This window comes from Podarcis raffonei, chromosome 9, assembly GCF_027172205.1.
Source record: "Podarcis raffonei isolate rPodRaf1 chromosome 9, rPodRaf1.pri, whole genome shotgun sequence".
Lineage (NCBI taxonomy): Eukaryota > Metazoa > Chordata > Lepidosauria > Squamata > Lacertidae > Podarcis > Podarcis raffonei.
The window spans coordinates 16,512,718-16,533,261 of record NC_070610.1 but is presented as its reverse complement, the minus strand read 5'-3'; the positions used below and the strand labels follow the sequence as shown (position 1 = coordinate 16,533,261).

General features: G+C 41.4%; 1 protein-coding gene across 4 annotated transcripts in view; it reads left to right on the top strand.

Moving 5' to 3' along the window:
- PCDH7 (protocadherin 7) overlaps window positions 1–20,544 on the top strand; it is a 408,997-nt gene that overhangs the window by 181,280 nt on the left and 207,173 nt on the right. The window contains exon 2 of one of the 4 annotated variants that reach the window (XM_053403357.1): window positions 4,032–4,140. The exons of 1 other annotated variant lie outside the window; for it this stretch is intronic. In XM_053403357.1, the coding sequence (XP_053259332.1) occupies window positions 4,032–4,140 (109 nt within the window). Of the gene's footprint in view, window positions 1–4,031; window positions 4,249–20,544 lie in introns of all 4 variants that reach the window. 2 more of the 4 variants (XM_053403355.1, XM_053403354.1) reach the window with 2 other exon arrangements.

The window sequence follows — 20,544 nt, the reverse complement described above, 5'->3', positions numbered from 1 at the left end:
GAGGAAGGGTTTGTTGCTTACTTGCGCTGCGGGTTAAACCACAGAGCCTAGGACTTGCCGATAAGAAGGTTGGCAGTTCGAATCCCCGCGACAGGGTGAGCTCCCATTGCTCAGACCCAGCTCCTGCCAACCTAGCAGTTTGAAAGCACGTCAAAGTGCAAGTAGATAAATAGGTACCACTCTGGCGGAAAGGTAAACAGTGTTTCCATGCGCTGCTCTGGTTCGCCAGAAGCGGCTTAGTCATGCTGGCCACTTGACCTGGAAGCTGTACGCTGGCTCCCTCGGCCAATAAAGCGAGATGAGCGCCGCAACCCCAGAGTCGGCCACGACTGGACCTAATGGTCAGGGGTCCCTTTACCTTTACTGCTTGGTTTTACTTATATGCTGCTTTCCCACAATGAGCTGTGCCCCAAATGGCTTACAACAAACATTCAAAATAGAGAAGGAAAGAAAGAATGGCCTGCTGGGATTTTCTGATGCAGCCTGTGCTAGAGCCAATGAGTGTGGAGGGAAATCCCTGAAGCATCACTATTGGTCAGGCTGACAGGACTGAAGGAAGTATGAGACTTCAGAAGGCACTATTGATTTTGCTTTCTGAAGACCTCTTCATTATTCTGGAAGGTGATAAAAAAACACACCCATAACAAAAAAAAAATGATACTTTTTCAGGGTACAGTGTGGTGTGTCCCCAATTTTAGTCATGGATAAAATGCCATCCGGAAAGTCTCTGAATAGAATGAGGCACATTCATGGGGGGGGGGGGATGGTCAACTCAATGGAATCTGCATATTCATAAGCAGTATACGGTGATTATTTATTAATTTAACTTGTTAGCTGGTTAACACAAACTGAAAAAGTCTCTGAGCAACTTACAGAAATTGATGATGCTAGGGACAAACAGGAAGAGAGAAGTAGGACATGGAATCACAGAATTGTAGGTGATGGCTTCATGGAGGGTTTGTTGTTTCTGTCTGTTAGGATGTTGTGTATTTTTGCTGGCTGGATCTGTTGGGAGTTGGTGTCCAATGACATCTGGAGCTCCAGGGATTTCTCACCTCTGCTTTAAAAGCAATCTAGTTGGCTCTTGCTGATAACAGAATGCAAGGCCACATGGACCCTTGGCCTGAACCAGTTCAAAACATAAATTTCAGCCACCAATTTCATTCATGGCAGTTAACTGCTCATATGAGCAGTGAAATGTGTGTGAGGAAGTCAAGGGTTTCAGGCAGGGCAACACGCACTGCTCCTGAAAAATATGAATAAATCTGCTGCCAGGGTTTGTGAGCTTCCGGTTCACACACTTGACATCCCTTGTGCAAAATAATATCACTGTGGAAGAGGACGAAAACGATCACTGGGTTCTTTCCCTCAGTTTCTCTTCAGCATCCACGAAATGCTGACAGGATTCATTGCCAGGATTCTCGCACCATCCCTACCCTTCCCATTTCCAGGAATGACCTTGGGTGTCAGAGTTCACTGAATACACTTTTAACAGTGTCAGCTATTTGAATTTTGAAATAACACAAGTCTGTAATTATAAGAACCAATGGATGCTCAATCCGAGTGGAAGCGTGTGGTGTCGATTGTGGCGGCCGTAGTTTGAAGCCTTTATTAAGTCAGCTGGCAAAACATCCAATCTCTCAGCATTAAATTTTATGGCAAAGGAGTGGAGTGACTGAAATGTTTTCTTTTCTCTCCCCCCTTCTGTTATATATCGTTTACATGGTCTAGTTCTCAAAACCACAGCCATTGATCTTTAAAACGTGTGTGTGTGTGTGTGTGTGTGTGTGTTAGTGTTACTGGTAGCCACACTATACTGTAACATTTATGGACTCTATAAAATCTTACATCGTTGTGGTCTTTCCTCAGAAGAGCTTTATGCCAGACAGCATGAAAGTTTCATGCTAAACTCGTCTGTGGCCAAAGTCATTCAGAAAAATTCTGCACCTGAGTTGCCTTAATATAGGACAACCTGCAGCTTTACAGAGACCTTCCCCTGTAGCTGCCCTTTCAGGTGGAGACAGATGTGCAATTTTAAATTGTTGGTAGGATTGAACACACACATCTTGCATTCCAAGGCATTTGTTTTCAGCCAGAGGAGGGATTCCAAAATGGCTCCCCGTCATGGCATGCACAGTGACCCACCATAAGCTCCTGATTCTCCACAAGTATAACCCAGGTGCCAAAAATCATCATCAACCTTTATTATGGTCCAGAGACCCAACAAATCGTCACAAAGCAATACACAATTCATACAGCCTACCTCCAGGTTAAACAAGCATTTCGTTCGGAATATAGGGATCATTGGTTCTTGTAACCACTGATAAAAACTTGGCCACTGCTAATGTTCTAGCATTTGTCCTCTCTTCCAATAGGAACCTGATATAGTGAGCCTCTGATTTTCCCAGGAAAGGCACCAGCAAGGGTAATATCAGTTCAGCCCTGGTTTGCTCATATTTTGCACAGTGCAACAAAATACGTTCTATGGAATCGATGTCTTGAGCACACGAGCAAAGTCTGGTAGGGAACTCCTCTCAACCAAAAATGCTGATTACCAGGCAGCACTCAGCTGTGTACATCACCTAAGGTCATAAGAAACTCACTTTTGGCTCACAGCATTCATTTTGGTCCCTAACAGAGGAGTCCTAATGCAGCAAAGGTTTGGGTGTGAGCCCTACAGGTGAAAATACATGTCTAGGAATTCACCCACCACACTCTCTCCTTTTCTGGCAGCCATTGCAGCCCCCATGGAGATGCAGCTAAAAATGGTGTCCCCCTGGTTATCAACATCACCAGGTATCTGAAGAAGTGTGCATGCACACGAAAGCTCATACCAATAACAAACTTAGTTGGTCTCTAAGGTGCTACTGGAAGGAATTTTTTTTGTTTTGTTTCTTCCTCATAATGTTTAGAAATCCTCAATCACTTTGTGAGTTCCTCCATCTCAGTTACTGTCAGCCAACAAAGAGGAGCAGGGTTAGGGAAAGTTGCAATATGTTGACCATGAGTAATGATGGGCATTGTTTGAGGAGTTGCACATCTACTGGCAGTTGTCCATGTGGCTAGTTTCATTGCATGCATGTTCATTACTTGACTGCAATATCAAGTGACGACATGCCTGGGGGACGGGTCCTCACAGATCTAACCCCACACACTGAACTTTCATTCCTTCCCATCACTTTTAACGTAGCGCTTTTCACACAAAGTTTGCACACTCAGCCACTAACCTTTGACTGCTTAACACTCAAGTGTACAGGAAACCCAAGTTCCTGCCAATTACCCTTGGCACATCCAACGCACACTCTGAGAAAAGCTGGCGTATTCAGTAACTTCTAAAATGTCTGCAAGGTAGGGTACAGCCACCTTTACATGCCCCAGGGACATTCAAAGCACTCAGCCTTCCAGAAGTCCACTGAAGCTTCATAGTTATCATGGCACCAGTTACAAAGTGTAGTTGTTGAACCAGCATTTAGGTATGGGGGAGTCTACTGTGTTTTGCCTGATTAAAAAAAAAATATTATTTTTTGCTTAGTTAAGAATGGCTTTCTCGGAGACACTACCTTTAGGCATAAGGCAACCTTCGGCCCTCCAGATGTTTTGGACTACAATTCCCATCATCCCTGACAACTGGTCCTGTTAGCTAGGAAACATGGGAGTTGTAAGCCAAAACATCTGGAGGGCTGAAGGTTGCCTATGCCTAAAGGTAGGGTCTCTGAGAAAGCCATTCTTAACCAAGAAAAAACATCTGTAGACCAAAACATCTGGAGGGTCGAAGGTTGCCTATGCCTGCTCTAAAATGTCTGCAGGTAGGGTACATGCCCCAGGGACATTCAAAGCACTCAGCCTACCAGAAGTTCACTGAAGCTTCATAGTTATCAAGGCATCAGTTACGAACTGTAGTTGTTGAACCAGCATTTAGGGATGGGGGGGTCTACTGTGTTTTGCCTGATGTTTTTTGTTTTGCTTGGTTAAGAATGGCTTTCTCGGAGACCCTACCTTTCAAGTGACATTCAGAATCTTTTCTTTTGCAGCCATTTCGTAGAGTGACGTTTTCAGTTGTGAGTCAGCCTCAGGACCCACATCAAGGGTCATTGCAGAGTTGCTATGACAGCGGTCTGGAGGAGTCAGAAACACCAAGCAGTAAGAGTTCTTCAGGGCCGCGGCTGGGTGCCCTTCCACTCCCAGAGGACAACTACGAAAGGACTACGCCGGATGGCAGTGTTGGTGAGGCAGAGCATATGGAAAATGGTAGGGGCATACACAACACCCCACACAACACATGCTCGATTTACACTAGTGAGTCCAACATGAAGTAGATTTGTCAAGAGGTCAGTGGGAGGAATCATCATCATCATAATGCAAAGGTGATGAAGCATAAATTTAGGGCTGGATCCAGCCAAATTTTAGGCACTTTTAAGGCCCATTTCAATGTGATGATATGTAAACATTGGCACTGAACCTTTAACGGAAATCACTGGGACGTGAATGTGCTTAAGTTTTGATTGGATCATGCTCCTAATATTGACCCGACAAGGTTGATTAAGATGGGGGAGGGGAGAGAAACATGCAAATATAAAGCATATTTAAACAGTATTAATGACACAGTTAAATAAATACATCTAAAAATATCAGCACATAGCCAATGAAACCTATTTAAATTCTTATTTTTAAAAAAATAATATGTAGACATAATTTCTTTTTAGTTGTGCACCTTTTATTATTATCCAGGAACTGTATATGTTCAGCATTAGCTAGTAGAAAATAGAAATTCAACTTTCCTTTTAGATTGTTGTCTCTTCCCTGCTTGCATGCACAGGGTTTTCAAAATATAGTGTATGTTGCTTACTTCCTACATTCTGCTCATAGCAAGGGGCGGAGGCTGCAGCATTGGGAGGTGGGAATTGTAAGAAAGGCTGCGATACAAAGGAGTGTGTGTGTTTGTGTGTGTGGCCATATATTGTTGTCCGCTATGGAAGGCAAAGTACCAAAAACATCAACTCTTCCATGGCAAACAATATTGAATCTTCAGCTCCATTTCTGTGCTTACTCACCGGTTAATAGCTGGTGGCTGGAGATAGCAATGAGAGCAACTTGTTTAGTCTCCCTTTTGTATCAGAATTTTTGATTTCCATTTTTTCCATAATGGTATTCTGTAATCCCAAATTCCAACAGAGGGACAGATTATTAAAAGAAGAAAAAGTTGTGTGGGTTTATTGTTACCAAGGGTAAAAAAAAAAATTCAATGTGTTTGCAGCAATGTATTTAGTTTCCACACTACTAAATGACTTCAGTATTTCCCCCCAGAATGTTTCATTATTGGTGTGTAGTATGAAGAAAATAGCAATATAATAGCAACAGTTCCCACTTATTTTTTTCCAGTGTGTCTTGAATAGGTCTTAACAATCCATTGTCCCATGCTTTTATTTGCCTAGATCTGAAATCTTTTGAAGTCAATTATATTGATTTCATAGTTCTACCCACAGAGTAGGTTATTGAAGACCAGAGTACAAGCTAATGGTACCATGTGAAACAATGCATGTCTAGATGACATTTGTATAGATGTAAGAGCATGAGTGGAATGGTGTGTCGGACTTGTTTGGAACCATATATAGAGTCACTGATTCCGTCAAAGTATTTGTTTTACTTTCCTTTGGAGATTTTATATCAGCAAATAATTAATTGTTCTCATGGTTTTGTTTCCCTTAAAATAGAAATATCAAGACAACAAAAGCAGAACATTTTCTGTGATTCGGGGGGAGGTTTTTTTCCATTATACTTCTGAAAAAAGTATAATAATAATAATATATATAAGTATAAGCATTAGGGACACCACATAACTTTGCAGGTTCTGATTGCGCCATTTGTTTTACAAAGAGTCGAGCACCGAGGTGCCATTTTTTCAAGGACGGAACAAAGATGATTTTGTTGTGGTGCTAAAGAGAAACAGCCATGTTTGAAGGCCTCCCATTAAACTGAAAATTAAATTGATACATGTTGTATTTCAAGAACATTTGTTGCAGTTACCTTTTCACCGCACAAATATGGAGGAAATCAGGAGCGAAAAAATTGGTTTATACCAAGTAACACCATTGGAACATACAGCCCATTGAGGTCAATGTTGACTCACAGTGGCTTGCCAGAATTTTAGTGAGGGAACATTTCCAGTCATATCTGAAGATGCCAGGAACTGAACCTGGGATTGTCTGCATTTAAAGAAATATGTTTCCACTGAGCTGTGCCCCTTACCCAAGATCCTCTTTTTCTTTCTTTTTATCTCTCATAGCTTTTCTCTTCTTTTTTTAAGTAAGAGTTTAGTGAATTTGGCTGTAGTCTGGTCTTGACCTTGCTTCTGACAGGTCACCATATAATCAGAATCAGAAGAAACTTTATTTGCATCAGCCACTAGCCACTAGCCATGGCAATAAAATAAAATAAAATGTACTGAAGCTAGAGGTAAAAGCTTAACTATAGAAAATACATTTTGGGGGTTTACATCAATAATCAAATAATAGATTTTATTCGAATTGCCCCCGCTAAAACCCTTGCAGTTTTTGCTGTTGCTTGATCATCTTGTTCTGCTAAAAGAAATGACATAGTAGCAATGGTTGAGTGACCTGGCATGGACAATAATAGAAGGGTAATGACCTCACTCCTCAAATCTTTATAAAGAGTGCAAGCCAGAAGCACACGAGCCACTGCCCTCTCCAAAGGGACAAAACCATTTTTCCAGTGGAATTTTTTGAAATCCACCCTCAAGTACAGCCAAAGGCAGCATATTCAATCTTGCGAAAGGGAAAGCGCGTCTGCATTTTGGAATTGTTAAATTTTGCAAATTGGGTGCCAGAGTGTCAAAATGACTAGGTGGAAAATAATCATACCATGGACAAAATTTCTTTGGTCTGACATGAGACAAGTAATGCAGTGGTCACAAGGGCCAGAGACCAGTGATGTGATTCTGAATGAGATGGAATTCAGATACTGGATCAGGCAGGCAGGAACTGATGGCCAGAGCAGAAGATGTAGTCACAAAGCAGCTGGAAGCCAGATATGGGTCTAGTGTCATGTGATGTGATCAGTTGCTCAGTTTTATTGACTGGCATAAAACAAAGGTCTGCATAAGGCCTGGTGCCTCTCCATTGGTTTGGGAGATCAGCATCTTCAAGCTGTGGTTATCAGCACTCAGCCTAGAAGCAGTGGTGGAGATTCATGCTCTGTAGGGGCATGGTGCCCAGTGCAGGCGGGGGGCAGCTGCGATGGCACCCTGCCGGCATCTTGCTGCTGGGGGCAGTGCGTTCACCCCACACACCTCTTCCTCCGCCAGTGCCTAGATTATGTGTTGTTGTCTATAGAATCTGGCTGATGGCTTAGAATGCTGGTGGCCCAGGAGTTAAGGCACCAAAGGCTGGTCACTGGAGGCCTTGGCTTGACACTTCCTTTCTGTGTCTTATACTTATTGCATGCTCAGATGGAAATATGTCCTGCTGAACTCCTTGAGAGTTACTTCTGGTAAGTGCACACAGAATTGCAGCCTTAATGGTTGCAACAGTGGTCACTCAGTGTGTAGAACTAGTGAACTAGACACAGATATACATGATCTCAATGCTCCGAAATGCACGGAAGCTGCGTTGATTCCTGCTCTCCTTAGGTGTTACCAGCAGTAGAGCTTGTGATGGCACCTGGCTAGTTTTTAAGGCTTTGGGTTATGAGATTAATTGGTTTGCAAAGTCATTGTTGCAAAGTTTAATGTTAAACCCAAACCAAGCAAAGAGGTAGTGCTAGAACTATTGCTTCAAAACATTTTTTTAATTATTTTTTACACAAAGAGCAGTGGTTAGAGAAATAATAATAATTATTGAAAATAATAGTAGTGCAGCAGAAATGCTACATCATGCTCTGGCTTTTATACCTGAAGGAAGGGGTATTTTAAAGGCTGGGAGTATACCAGTATCCACAATTTTATGCTCTCCCAGCATGAAAATGGCACATTTGTCCCAAACTGACAGTAGGGTTATAAATGCTGTTGTTGGTCCACAGAAAGGCAGCAACAGGATGTGCAAGCTGTTTTGCTGTTAAAATGATTGCAGACGAAGAAAAGAGCAACAATGATTTAGATCTGCGTTATATTGGTTACATCCGTTTTTGAGCGAGGAACATAATATGCAAAGTATAGTTCACTGAAGATAATGATGATTATAATACACATGGTAAATGGGAGTGGGGAAATGGGGCTGGTCTGAGCATAGTTGCAAACCTGGCAATCGGCTAGAATGCAAAAATCCCAGAGAACCTATCCCAGCTATTGAAAATGTACTGGAGAGAAAGAGAGCCAACCTCTGTGCATTAGTAGTTAGAGGCAGTCTAGGAGCTGATCAGTTGTGTGATCAACCTCAGCTGCTAAAGAATCTTCTGTTATACACCGGTGGCCCAGGCCATAGAAAGGTAGCATGAAGATATTCCAAACAAAATTAGCTTGATGTCTAATTTAGCCTCCACTTCAGCACTTTCTGGATGAAAGCATTATATATATATATATATATATATATATATATATATATATATGTATGTGTATATATATATATATATATATATATATATATATATATATATATATGCCATCAGTACTCAAATACATCTTCTCTTTCTTATGACTCTTTGTTTCAAATTGCTAGGCAATGAATAAATTAATATGTAGCAGCTTTCCATTTTGGTAAACAGCTCGAGGTACATGTTTATGTATTTCATTTGCGTCATTGCAAAGGCCGTTTTGTTTCATTTTTTTGTTAACAGAAGCAATATTCATGTAGGAAAATGCCATGTGTGGAATGGCATAAAGTGTTTGGATTAGGAGGGTTTAAAAAAATATAAAATAAAATAAATCTCACAATTCAACGAGTCTTTTCCACCCATGCAATCAATATGTATCCACATAACAATGCACACCCAAGCCCCGTTCATCTTGATGGATGCTTTCCTTAATGGAGATGGAGACACATCTCTTCATTGGGATCACTAGTGATGCACAGCTGAAGTGAGGGCAAGAGGAGCTTCCCTGTAGGTATGAAAGATTAACTTGAGCCCTCCAGAAAGTGGGTGACATTGTGATGAAAACTATGCCATACCAAACGGTTCTTCTGCTGTCACTGTCTAGACTTGACTTTTCAGTAGCGGCATGTCATCTGCCTCCAGTAACTCTTGTTGGCACTCGCCTGTAGGTAATGACAGAACAAGAGGCAATGCACTTTTGCTAGTCTGTAAATGTTACATTTGACATTTGAGTGAGGTCCCCCCCTCCCGATTTTTCCCCACGCTTCAATTCCAGCTTTTAACCCTGCCCCATCAGCTTCTGGAGTAGATCTGTACTGCATACATTCTACATAGTTTCATCTCTTGTGTTTAATGGATTATTCTGACATCAAAAGCATGGGATCTGAAACTTGTCAGCCATTCATTTGTCCCATTTAATTGGAACCTAGGTGATCTGTAGCTGCTCTGGGGTAGCATCTTGCATGACTCGCTTTTAATCAGGGACTGCACTGAATGTTTCATTCAGCTTCCTTACCTTCTCCCCCGTGGAATCTATCTTTCTTTTTCTTTTTCTTTTCTTAAGAAACCCTGTCTGCACTCCTAATAGTTATGACTCCAGATATTCACAGCTTTCCTTCAACCACTGTTCCATGACTTTTTCTTAATGATTGATATGGATGCATTTAAACTAGATTTTAGATCATTTCCCATGCAATAAGCTAAAGCTGTCTCATTCCCCCCACTGCATTTTCAGTGCAAGCTGTGCATAAGATTGAAAACAAGGTCCTTTTTCCATGTCACTAAGGGGAGGTCCTTGAGCTCCTTAAAATGGGGATGTCATTATCACAAAGCTGGTTCACAGGGTACTCACCAGATTCATTTGATGAGGACTCCAATGTCCAGACCCACTAAACACTTGCAAGAAAACACAATTGGATGTTAACCTGGGCCATTGAAATGGAAGTTGCCATGAACACCAAAAACCACAACATGTAGAAAAATTCAGATTTTTAAAAGCTTTTTCTTCAAATATTTGCATGCATGCTACATTAGAGACTTGAGTCAACAAAGAAACCGATTGTAGGTTTATGGCACTTTTTTGAAGTGCATGGGAACTTCATAAGAGCTCTACTGTGCTCAGGCTCAACTCCCATTCTTTCAAAGGTGGTTGTGCATGAGAACATCTTGCTAGATTGTATCCATTGCTTCTGTATAACTTCAGAAACATCACAGCTAGGGAGCAGGGGAAAATGTATCATCTCATCATGAATGTGCAGCAGTCTGACCAGACCTGGTTATTCCCAAATTTTGAAGATTTAATAGTAACTTCTTCATATCTCTCCTATCCTCTGACGTGTCTCTGCCTTCTATATAGGAATCTCATTCTATATATTCAGCAGAATCAAGTGGCTCAGCCATCTTGGGACTGCACAGAATACATGTGGAATAATACTCCTTACTTTCACACACATCTAAGAAAAACCTTCCTGCACAAAAAACACTTTAGGGAGAAGGCTTGCTTAGAATATTTCTCCTCTAGCTTTCCATGGGTCTTCAAGTAATGAAGTCCAACATTTATTTGACAATGGTAAAGTCCCAGGACACCTGTACAATGTGAATCTCCTGAATGCACAAATCCCTTGCTTGTTTGGTCTTCTTCAATGAGTGCACCTAAGACTAGCCATTACTTTTAACATAAACATATGCACTTTTAAACATTACCATATGCATCAGGAGAAGGGGACGACAGAGGACGAGATGGTTGGACAGTGTTCTTGAAGCTACAAACATGAGTCTGACCAAACTGCGGGAGACAGTGGAAGACAGAAGTGCCTGGCGTGCTCTGGTCCATGGGGTCACGAAGAGTTGGACACGACTAAACGACTAAACAACAACAACAAATATGCATCAGGATGAAGATGTTTAAATGATGTGTAGCGATACCTGTCCCATGAGACTATGCTTACTGTTCCTTTAAATTGTCCAACATCATTGGGTAAATATTAGTTATATCACACAATAGGAGTCATAGGGTGGCACCTCTGTCTAAAATACCCTCTAACATTTCTCTGATGAATCTTGTGATGTCCTGTTCAGTAACACAACAACAACAATTTTATTATTGACACCCCGCCCATCTGACTGGGTTGCCCCAGCCACTCTGAGCTGGTCCAACATATATAAAAAACATAATAAAACATTAAGCATAAAAAATTCCCTTCAACTGCCTTCTAAAGGTTTTATAGTTACTTATCTCCTTTACTCCAGGGTAGCATAACGCCATACCCTCCAACATTTCTCCAATGACAATCGGGACATCCTACGGAAAAGCGTCACATTCTGGGGTTAAATCACAAACCAGGACAGCTTCTGTAAATCTGGGACTGTCCCTGGAAAATAGGGTCTGTATGAAGACCACCGCCTTTAATAAAAAGCCAGTGCTATTAATATGTATTAAGTCCTCTTGTGTGTTTATGTATGTATCTTTGTTATTAGTGTTAAGCTTCCACCTTAAGGTATAGGAATTTGGGTATCTGGGACAACAAGGTTATGTGCAGAATGAGCATGAGAGCATACAGTGTGAAGTGATACAGTTTTTCTACTGTTTTAGCGGTGTTTCTGCCCCTTTAAGATTCTGAAGATCTTAAATCTGCATTTTTAAGCCTCTGCATCCTACTAGCTGTGGCATGCCAAACAACTACTTTTACAAGCTTGCTAATGCTGCCTGTAGCAGGACTTGTAGATCTTGTTGTGACTCATGTTATAGTTACACTGGAGTGTAAATTCCAGCACAGCAGTTCAGAGTACAGATGGGAAATGTGCCTTCTTATAATTGTTGTACTAATTATGACTAGTCAAGACTGAGGCCCCACTTTGTTAGGTGTTATGCAAACTTAACCAAACACCAGATTTGCACATCTAAGTTATTTTGTTTTATTTTTGGAAAATGCTTGGTGGTGACACGTGCTGTATAATTTTAGCCCCTTTTCTTTTCGTCTTAGAAATGATCTCTTAAAAATAGCCTTGTTATTCTGAGGGGGCTAGTTTTTGTGACTATGCTTGGTTTGGTAGGATTTAATTTCTGTTTTTTAAAATAATAATAATAATAATATTTATTACTTTTCTAACAATTTAAACACTACAAAAAAAATAAACAATACAATACAATACAAAAGCACTACATAACACTAACACGTTAAACTAACAAAACAAAACAAAAACAGTTTAAAACACATCAAACAATTTCAATATCTTATCTTTCATTCACTTATTTCAACGACCTCCTCACACGTCCCTTTTTGTATTCCACTTCTGTTAATTGTTTCAGCAATTCCTTTCCATCTTCCTCTGTTTTCTATCCTATAATTATCTTAACATATTCTAACCTTATTTTTCCTTTAATACTCTAATAATCTATTTATACTTAATTCCTTATAACATTTCTACTAAAGCCTTATAACTTCATTCCAACATTTTTCTAACAATCATTGATTTTACAGTATTTCTGTAAATAGTCTTTGAACTTTTTCCAGACTTCTCCCACCGACTCTTCTCCCAGGTCTCGGATTCTGCCAGTCATTTCCGCCAGTTCCATATATTCCATCAACTGCATCTGCCATTCTTCCCGGGTGGGTAAATCTTGTGTCTTCTAATACTTCGCGACGAGTATTCTTGCTGCTGTTGTTGTATACGTAAAAAAAGTTCTGTCCTTCTTTGGCACCAATTGGCCGACCATGCCCAGGAGAAAGGCCTCTGGTTTCTTCAGGAAGGTATATTTAAATACCTTTTTCATTTTGTTATAAATCGTCTCCCAGAATGTCTCAATCCTTGGGCATGTCCACCAAAGGTGAAAGAATATACCTTCAGTCTCATTACATTTCCAACATTTATTGTCGGGTAAATTGTAAATTTTTGCAAGCTTGACTGGTGTCATGTACCATGGTAGGATTTAATTTCTGAACCATCTAGGGACTCCACTAGCTGAGATTTTATCTGCAAAAGAATAGCATAAGGATTGCTGGGCTGAATCAAATGAAAAGACCAGCATTCAGTGTCCAGACAGATGACTTCAGAAGTTCACAACAAGGCATGAAGATGAAAATCGAAGGGAGCTGATAATTGGAAGTAGTTGATAATCAGAGATATACTGCCTTTGAAGCTGGATGTTCAATTTAGCTATTGGATAGATTTGTCCTCCTTAAAATTTGGCTTTCCTAATTGCCCATTGAGGTTATGTTGAAGGAAGGAAAAATGAAATACAAACAGAAGAACTGGATAACAAAAGGGAGATTGTATTGCTATGCAGATAGCAAATGACAGTTCTCTCCCAAAGTCTGGACAAGACAACTTTGTTGCCTCCCCATAAGAGTACTGCTGAAGCCAATTGCTTTCACAGTCACCAAGAAGTGAGACTCAAATATACTTAAATTATCTCAAAGGTGTCCAATTTGTGACTAGTGCCGCAGTGACTAGAGTCAGCAAGCTACTCCTCTGCAGCTTGTTACAATTTGTATTGTATTCTTACAATTTGTATTTCCACTTGTGCCTTGATTTCACAGCCCCTTGTATGCTTCAAGAAGCATATTAGGACACTTATGCATACTAGGCTGCCCCTTGCCTTCCCTGGAATGGAATAGTTGCAAACCTTCAGGGAGATCTCCCTTCTGTTGATGTGAGTGTTTCTTGGATCTGCACAATGGAGCAAAACTGCTGGGTGGGTCTGCACACTGTTTAGGTTGTTGCTACTCCTGCACAAATACCTTTTGATTGCTATTTGTGTAAATCAAACATATTTGGATGTGCTGCAGAGGGAAATACATATCAACAGAGTATTTTAAAGTTCAAACATTCTTTCAGGGAATTGGCACTCCATACCTAAATATTTGTGCAATTGCAATCCATTCTTTATCACAGTTCCCTTGATTGAGTATATGTTAGGCAGACCTCACCTTTATGAGCTGGGCAGCTGTCCAAGGCTTGTGGCTTTTGTCCTCAATAAATTGTTAAATGGAACATGCCAGAGGTGGTGCAAAAGTTCATCTGTTCTGTGTGAGTTCTGTTTCAAGTCTTTACATGCATGTTGGAAATTCCAGGAAAACCAGTCCTAAAGGCTTTTTTTTTGTCTGCATCTTTGGGGTTAACTTGATAGAAGGGAAGAAGTAAAAGGGAGGGAACTATTGTGAGGGCAGTGAAGTATCCTGCTCGATAATTAAATAAGTTTTAGCATAGATTTTTTTCCCAAGATTCACAAGCTTAGCTGTTAGGACTCTGTTCTAATTTAGAGGGAGTTATGGCTATAAATCCCTTTTGAAAAGAGATTAGGTAACCCTTGGTTTCAGAGAGAAGAATGAGTAATTTGGAGGAGGAAAAGCCAAAGGAAATTGAAGCTATGAGCTTGAATTAACTCTGAAAGTTAATTCTGGCAGTCCAGGCGAACGGGTAATTAGAGGTGTGCTTGACCAAACAGTTGGACATTTTGCTTAAAAGGAAATTAAAATAAAGGATGCATGACACCCGCAAAAGACAAAAGGCAGGCTTTAAATATGATTAAGGTAGAAGGAACGATACGCCTGTTTTGAAATGGAGTGTGTGCACCCAGAGGTCTAAAAGCAGGGAAGGAGAACCAGTAGCCCTCCACAGTGGCTGGCAGGGCAATGCAGGTGGGGCTGTGTTGTTGTTCTTCTGGCTTCCCAATACGGTGCTTTACTCTCATTTACCGGAAGGGGCAAGGTGCTTGGTGTGGCTTGCAGTGGCAGAAGTGTTGGATTAACTCTGGTGCCATGAATTTGTGGGATGTAACATAAGCAATCAAGTACAACACTTCTTCTTTGCTCAGAGTGGACATGTAAGGGAGTGTTACACCTGGTCTGGAGCTTCCTCCACCTGTGAGTGACCAGGTAGATGGGTGTGACCCTGGGAGACCCCATAAAAGGGCTGGTCACGCAGCCTTCCTCCTCCTCCTCCTCCTCCTCCTCCTCCTGATACTGATGTTGTATTTTGCTGTCTGCTGGCTCTCAGCCAGCAACACAAGGGGCTCATTCCCATATGGGATGAACTCAAACTGTCTTCTGTAACTACAAGCTTAAGCCTGCCTTTGGGGATCCAGCTGTGAACTGGATGTGAGTAAACTTCATATTACTTTTAAAAGAAGATTGTTGTGTCTTTATTCTTTTTAGGAGGGATAAAAGGGGACTTATCAGGAACAAAACCCAATCTGGACAAAGCCAGATTGGATAGCTTAAGTAAAGAGATTCAAACGAATCTACTAGCTAGCTTCCTGCTATATACTGGGGAATGTACTCTGCTGCTGACTCACTAGCGTGAGTGAGGAAGGATAATATTTAATCAATATATCCTCTCGTAGTATCCACAACATTTCCCCTTCCCTGTTCCCTTTCAGTAAGTGGCGGTGAAGCACAGTGTTGGGAAGCCAGGAGACTTCAATGGAAGAGAAATTCTGGTGCGGGATTTCCTCCTTTTATTCCTTTGGCTCCCCTGGCCTAAGAAGTGCAAGAACGTATTCTTGTTAAGTGCTGAAACTACACATAAACCCTTCTCTACACCATTTACCTATTTATTTGCTCATTTGAGAAAGATAATTACAGAAGCAGGTTATTGAACACTTCAACATGGGTGGGACCAAGCCTCATTGTTAATTTCTTATTTTGATAGTTGCCTGGTTCTTTACAAATGTGCCCATGCTTGGGGTTTTCCCCCCTTACTGGCTTGTCTTAACCTGCTTTTCCTTTCTTTCTTTCTGCTGTATCTATGGAACAAATCAACCCTAAAGAGCCCTGCAGGGGCACTTGTCCTTTTACTGAGCAATCTGTATTATTGCATCAGCACAGGAAGTGAAATCAAAGTGAATCATATCTAAAATTACATGTAAACAAGGCATAAGACAAGCTTGTATCCAAAGATTCTCCCCCTTTTTGCCACGTAATGGATGATTTGCTTTCTTAATCAAATGATTCCTTCGTTTGTACTGTATTTTGGTTTGGTTTTTGTTTATTTGCAAACTGCAAGCAGTGCTATAAAAGACCACTGCCATCCACAGAGGAAAAACATTAAGCAGCATCTTTGCAAACAGATTTGCTGAAAACCTGTAAAGTACACAAAACTTGTATTGCTCTTTCTCCTGGAATTATCTCTCCAAAAGCTCTGGCCATATCATAGTAGATTGCGTTAGAGAAGGTTAATTGGTTTTACTCTTGAGGGTGGCTTTCCCCCCCTCTGTCAGCACATATAAGCACTGTGCAAAGGATGCTGTGGCCCTTTTGTAGTCCAAGGGAAATTACATTTATATGCTCATGAATTACTAACACAATGTTTGCGTCTTTAAAAATATAATTAAACCCAAGCTAGTTTTTCACAGCGTGGGTGGCAATTCCCCCCCACCATTGCAACATTGTTACTATAGAAGTGCATACCTGGCTACATTTCCCCTGATTAAGTCACATTCTCATTGTGCTACCTAGAAAGTAGTTTGAATGGCAGATCACTTGAGAGATTATTTCTATCAGTGGTGGTTTATGCTCTGTGCTGGTGGTCTTCCCAGCACAGCTGCAGCTTCTCAGTTTGAGACCAGGGTTCATGTTATAGTGTGACATTCCACCAAAAGCAGCAATTCCAGGAATGTGGTTAAGTGCTTAGCAAATGTGGTGGCTTTTAGATAATTCCTTTTGCCTTGTTCCTCTGTCAGGATGGGTGGGTTGCGGGATCTAACAAGCACCTAAACTTTATTGGATGCAAAAGCCACTCGGCTGCCTTTGGAGAGGAAAAAAGAGGGATATTTGGGTGGAAATAGGCTACCCTCCCAAGCCAGACACCATAATTGAAATCTCTAGATCTATCTACATTCCAGATATGTGACCTTGACCACCAGTGTTTGAATTAAATGAAGTATGAGTGAACCCATCTGAGACTCAGTATAGGCAAGCAGTCTGCATCCACCTACAACCCATCGAAGACCTATGACTTACTGAGACTTTCTGAATGTGCTGATTCTTCAAAAAGAGCTCTGCTTCTCCCTACCTCTTTGTAGCTCATTGTGGTGTGGCAGCTAAGCAAGCCAAAGTGTGTCTCACATACCTGGGATCATGTTTAAGTGCTCTCCTCCTGAACCATGATCTTTATCTGACATTTCACACTGATCTGAACAGGTTGGGAAGAAATAAAACTGCCGTCTCCTCCCCAGATGCAAGCTTGTGTGCTTGTACTAAACTATGACTTGCTTTAGCTGTTCATGTGAATACACCCATCGAGAGGCAGGGCCTATAGAGACTAAATAGTCTATACAGCTAGGACATTTTCACAAACCCATGCTCCTTCTTGGTCCAATGTACATGATGTGTATTACTAATATAGATCACTTCCACAACATACTTTTATAGCTTTCTCCAAAGAATCTTAGGAACTGTCATTTCTTAAGAGTATCTGGGAATTATAGCTCTGTGAAGAGAAATGACCGTTCCTAGAATTCATTGAGGGGGACCCATGATGGTTAAAGTGCTTTAAATGTTCATTGTGTGACCAGGCAGCGACAGCCCCAGCCCCCAGGGATCATAAGAAAGGAATAAAGACTCTGACAACGTGTTATGGAATTAAAATTAGGCCACAACTTTATTAAACTTCCAAATGTAGAAAACCCTTGGCCTAGGCCTTGGGCGTGTATCCCCTCCAGCCCCCCAGCCAGGGGAACTGGGGCTCCTCAGGGTAAATGGGATATGGGGTGCTATGCAAGACGTAAGTATAGCAGGCAGCCCAGCCCATATCCCCGCACACAGGGTAGTTTACTGACAACCTTTTGGTGTATGGCCAGTGACACCCATTATATAACCCCTTTTAAGAAGGGGCCCTGGAATCGACACCACGGGGGGGTGAGTCACTACTTCACACACACACACACACACACACACACACACACACACACCGCATTATAGGGAAGAAAAGACTAAAGGATTCCACCCAAGGTCATTTTTTTCATAGAACAGATTGTAAATGAAGAAAATTGATAAGTTGACCAATCAGAGTAACAGGAAATACATAGGTGAATGGCTTTCTGAGATAATTCAAACCATGTTATCTCTTGTAGACTTTGTTGTTGTTGTTTAGTCGTTTAGTCGTGCCCGACTCTTCATGACCCCATGGACCAGAGCACGCCAGGCACTCCTGTCTTCCACTGCCTCCCACACTTTGGTCAAACTCATGCTGGTAGCTTCGATAACACTATCCAACCATCTCGTCCTCTGTCGTCCCCTTCTCCTTGTGCCCTCCATCTTTCCCAACATCAGGGTCTTTTCCAGGGAGTCTTCGCTTCTCTTGAGGTGGCCAAAGTATTGGAGCCTCAGCTTCAGGTTCTGTCCTTCCAGTGAGCACTCAGGGCTGATTTCCTTCAGAATGGATAGGTTTGATCTTCTTGCAGTCCATGGGACTTTCAAGAGTCTCCTCCAGCACCATAACTCAAAAGCATCAATTCTTCGGCGATCAGCCTTCTCTATGGTCCAGCTCTCACTTCCATACACTACTGGAAAAACCATAGCTTTAACTATACGGACCTTTGTTGGCAATGTGATGTCTCTGCTTTTTAAGATGCTGTCTAGGTTTGTCATTGCTTTTCTCCCAAGAAGCAGGCGTCTTTTAATTTCGTGTAGGCTAGTTGCAAAATAAATAAATAGACACGTAGCCAGTTTCATCATTGCTCCTTGTCAGTTTGCTGTAGACATTTAGGAGGTTCTTTGCGTTACCATGAATGTGGATACGGAAACTGTACTCACAAGATTAATCTCTCTATTACGGAGAAGATAATAGTAAGAGAATGGAATCCGTACTCGATCAGAAGTGACCGGAAGTAATTAGTCTCTGTTAATGCTGTATGTAGCCAGCATGAAATCAACTTGTGAAACTCTTAACACTGTAAAGAGGATAGTTCAGAAGCAGGTGTCCAGAGGAAGGATGAGGAAATGATTGTAAACACTGGGCCAAAGTTTGAAGCTATATAACTGGGCATTGTTGCTATCAGTGCTGGTGCCAAGCTATTTTGTGCCCTAGGGAAGGCTAACTGCTTGCACACATGTGCAAACACACACATTGCTAACTTCAATTTTCAAAAGCATATGTCTTGTAGAAAAAACAACAAGCCCAAAACTTGAAACTGTTTAATTTATTTTAAATTGCAAGAATAAGTAAGACAAAAATCTTTGATTGTCTTCCTCAAATACAGAATAAAAATGTTTTGGCACACAAATAATCTTGTGAATCATGCTGCTAAAATGTAAGTCTCTTTAAAGTTTCAATTTTGGGCACATCAAAATCTGCTTTTTCCTTTGCATATTTTGCCACCCATTCCTTCAGGTCAAATGCTGATGCTTGGGCATGTTCAATTGATATAGTTGCCAAGTCAACTAGTCTCTTTTGCAAGACTGTTAAGTTTTTATAAGTTTGAGCTTTGAGAAACTGTGTTCAAAATATAAAATAAAAGTAAAATATTACCAGAAATTTATCAGATATAACACCCTAGTTGGTCCCTGGTTGCTATCTGCGAGTTCTCAGTTTCTGACTCCCTGACTATTAGGTCCAGTCGTGGCCGACTCTGGGGTTGCGGCACTCATCTCACTTTATTGGCCGAGGGAGCCGGCATACAGCTTCCCGGTCATGTGGCCAGCATGACTAAGCCACTTCTGGCGAACCAGAGCAGCGCACGGAAACGCCGTTTACCTTCCCACTGGAGCGGTACCTATTTATCTACTTGCACTTTGACATGCTTTCAAACTGCTAGGTTGGCAGGAGCAGGGACCAAGCAACAGGAGCTCACCCCGTCAGGGGGATTCGAACCGCCGACCTTCTGATTGGCAAGTCCTAGGCTCTGTGGTTTAACCCACAGTGCCACCTGCATCCCGACTCCAGTCCTATGTAGTCCTAAATTAACCTGAAAATCAGAAACTGATATTAGACCCAATCTAGTCAACGATGAGCACATTTAAGTCCCATTGATTTCAACAGGAGACTTTACCACATGATTCTGGACTATATCGGCCTTCACCAGCCTGCTTCCTGCCAGATGTTTTTTGAACTGCAACTCCTATGGTCATCCTGGCAGGGCCTGGCAGGAATTGTAGTCCAGAACATCTGGAAGACATCTTGTTGTCAAAGGCTGGTCTGTATCATTCCTGTTATTAAAATTGATTGATCTGAAATGTTTCCATGCTGACTTGCTAACCACACATTGGCAAGACAACCCGTACCAGATGAAAGCACAATAGCAGTACACACCCAGCACCAGCTGATATATCACAGATTTCAAAGTAGCAGGTCCACCCACCCACATATCATAACAAACAAGAACTGTAAAGGCAATTATACCGACTATCTCTCCATCAGAGGTTTGGGCAATGGGATGCTCTTTACCTGGCAGCTCAAAGATGTATATCTCCATTGGAGAGGAGTTTGCTTCATTATTATACTATTTTTGTTGTCACCGTGCTGTGATATCTATGTAGCACTTACTTCATAGGCCAAAAA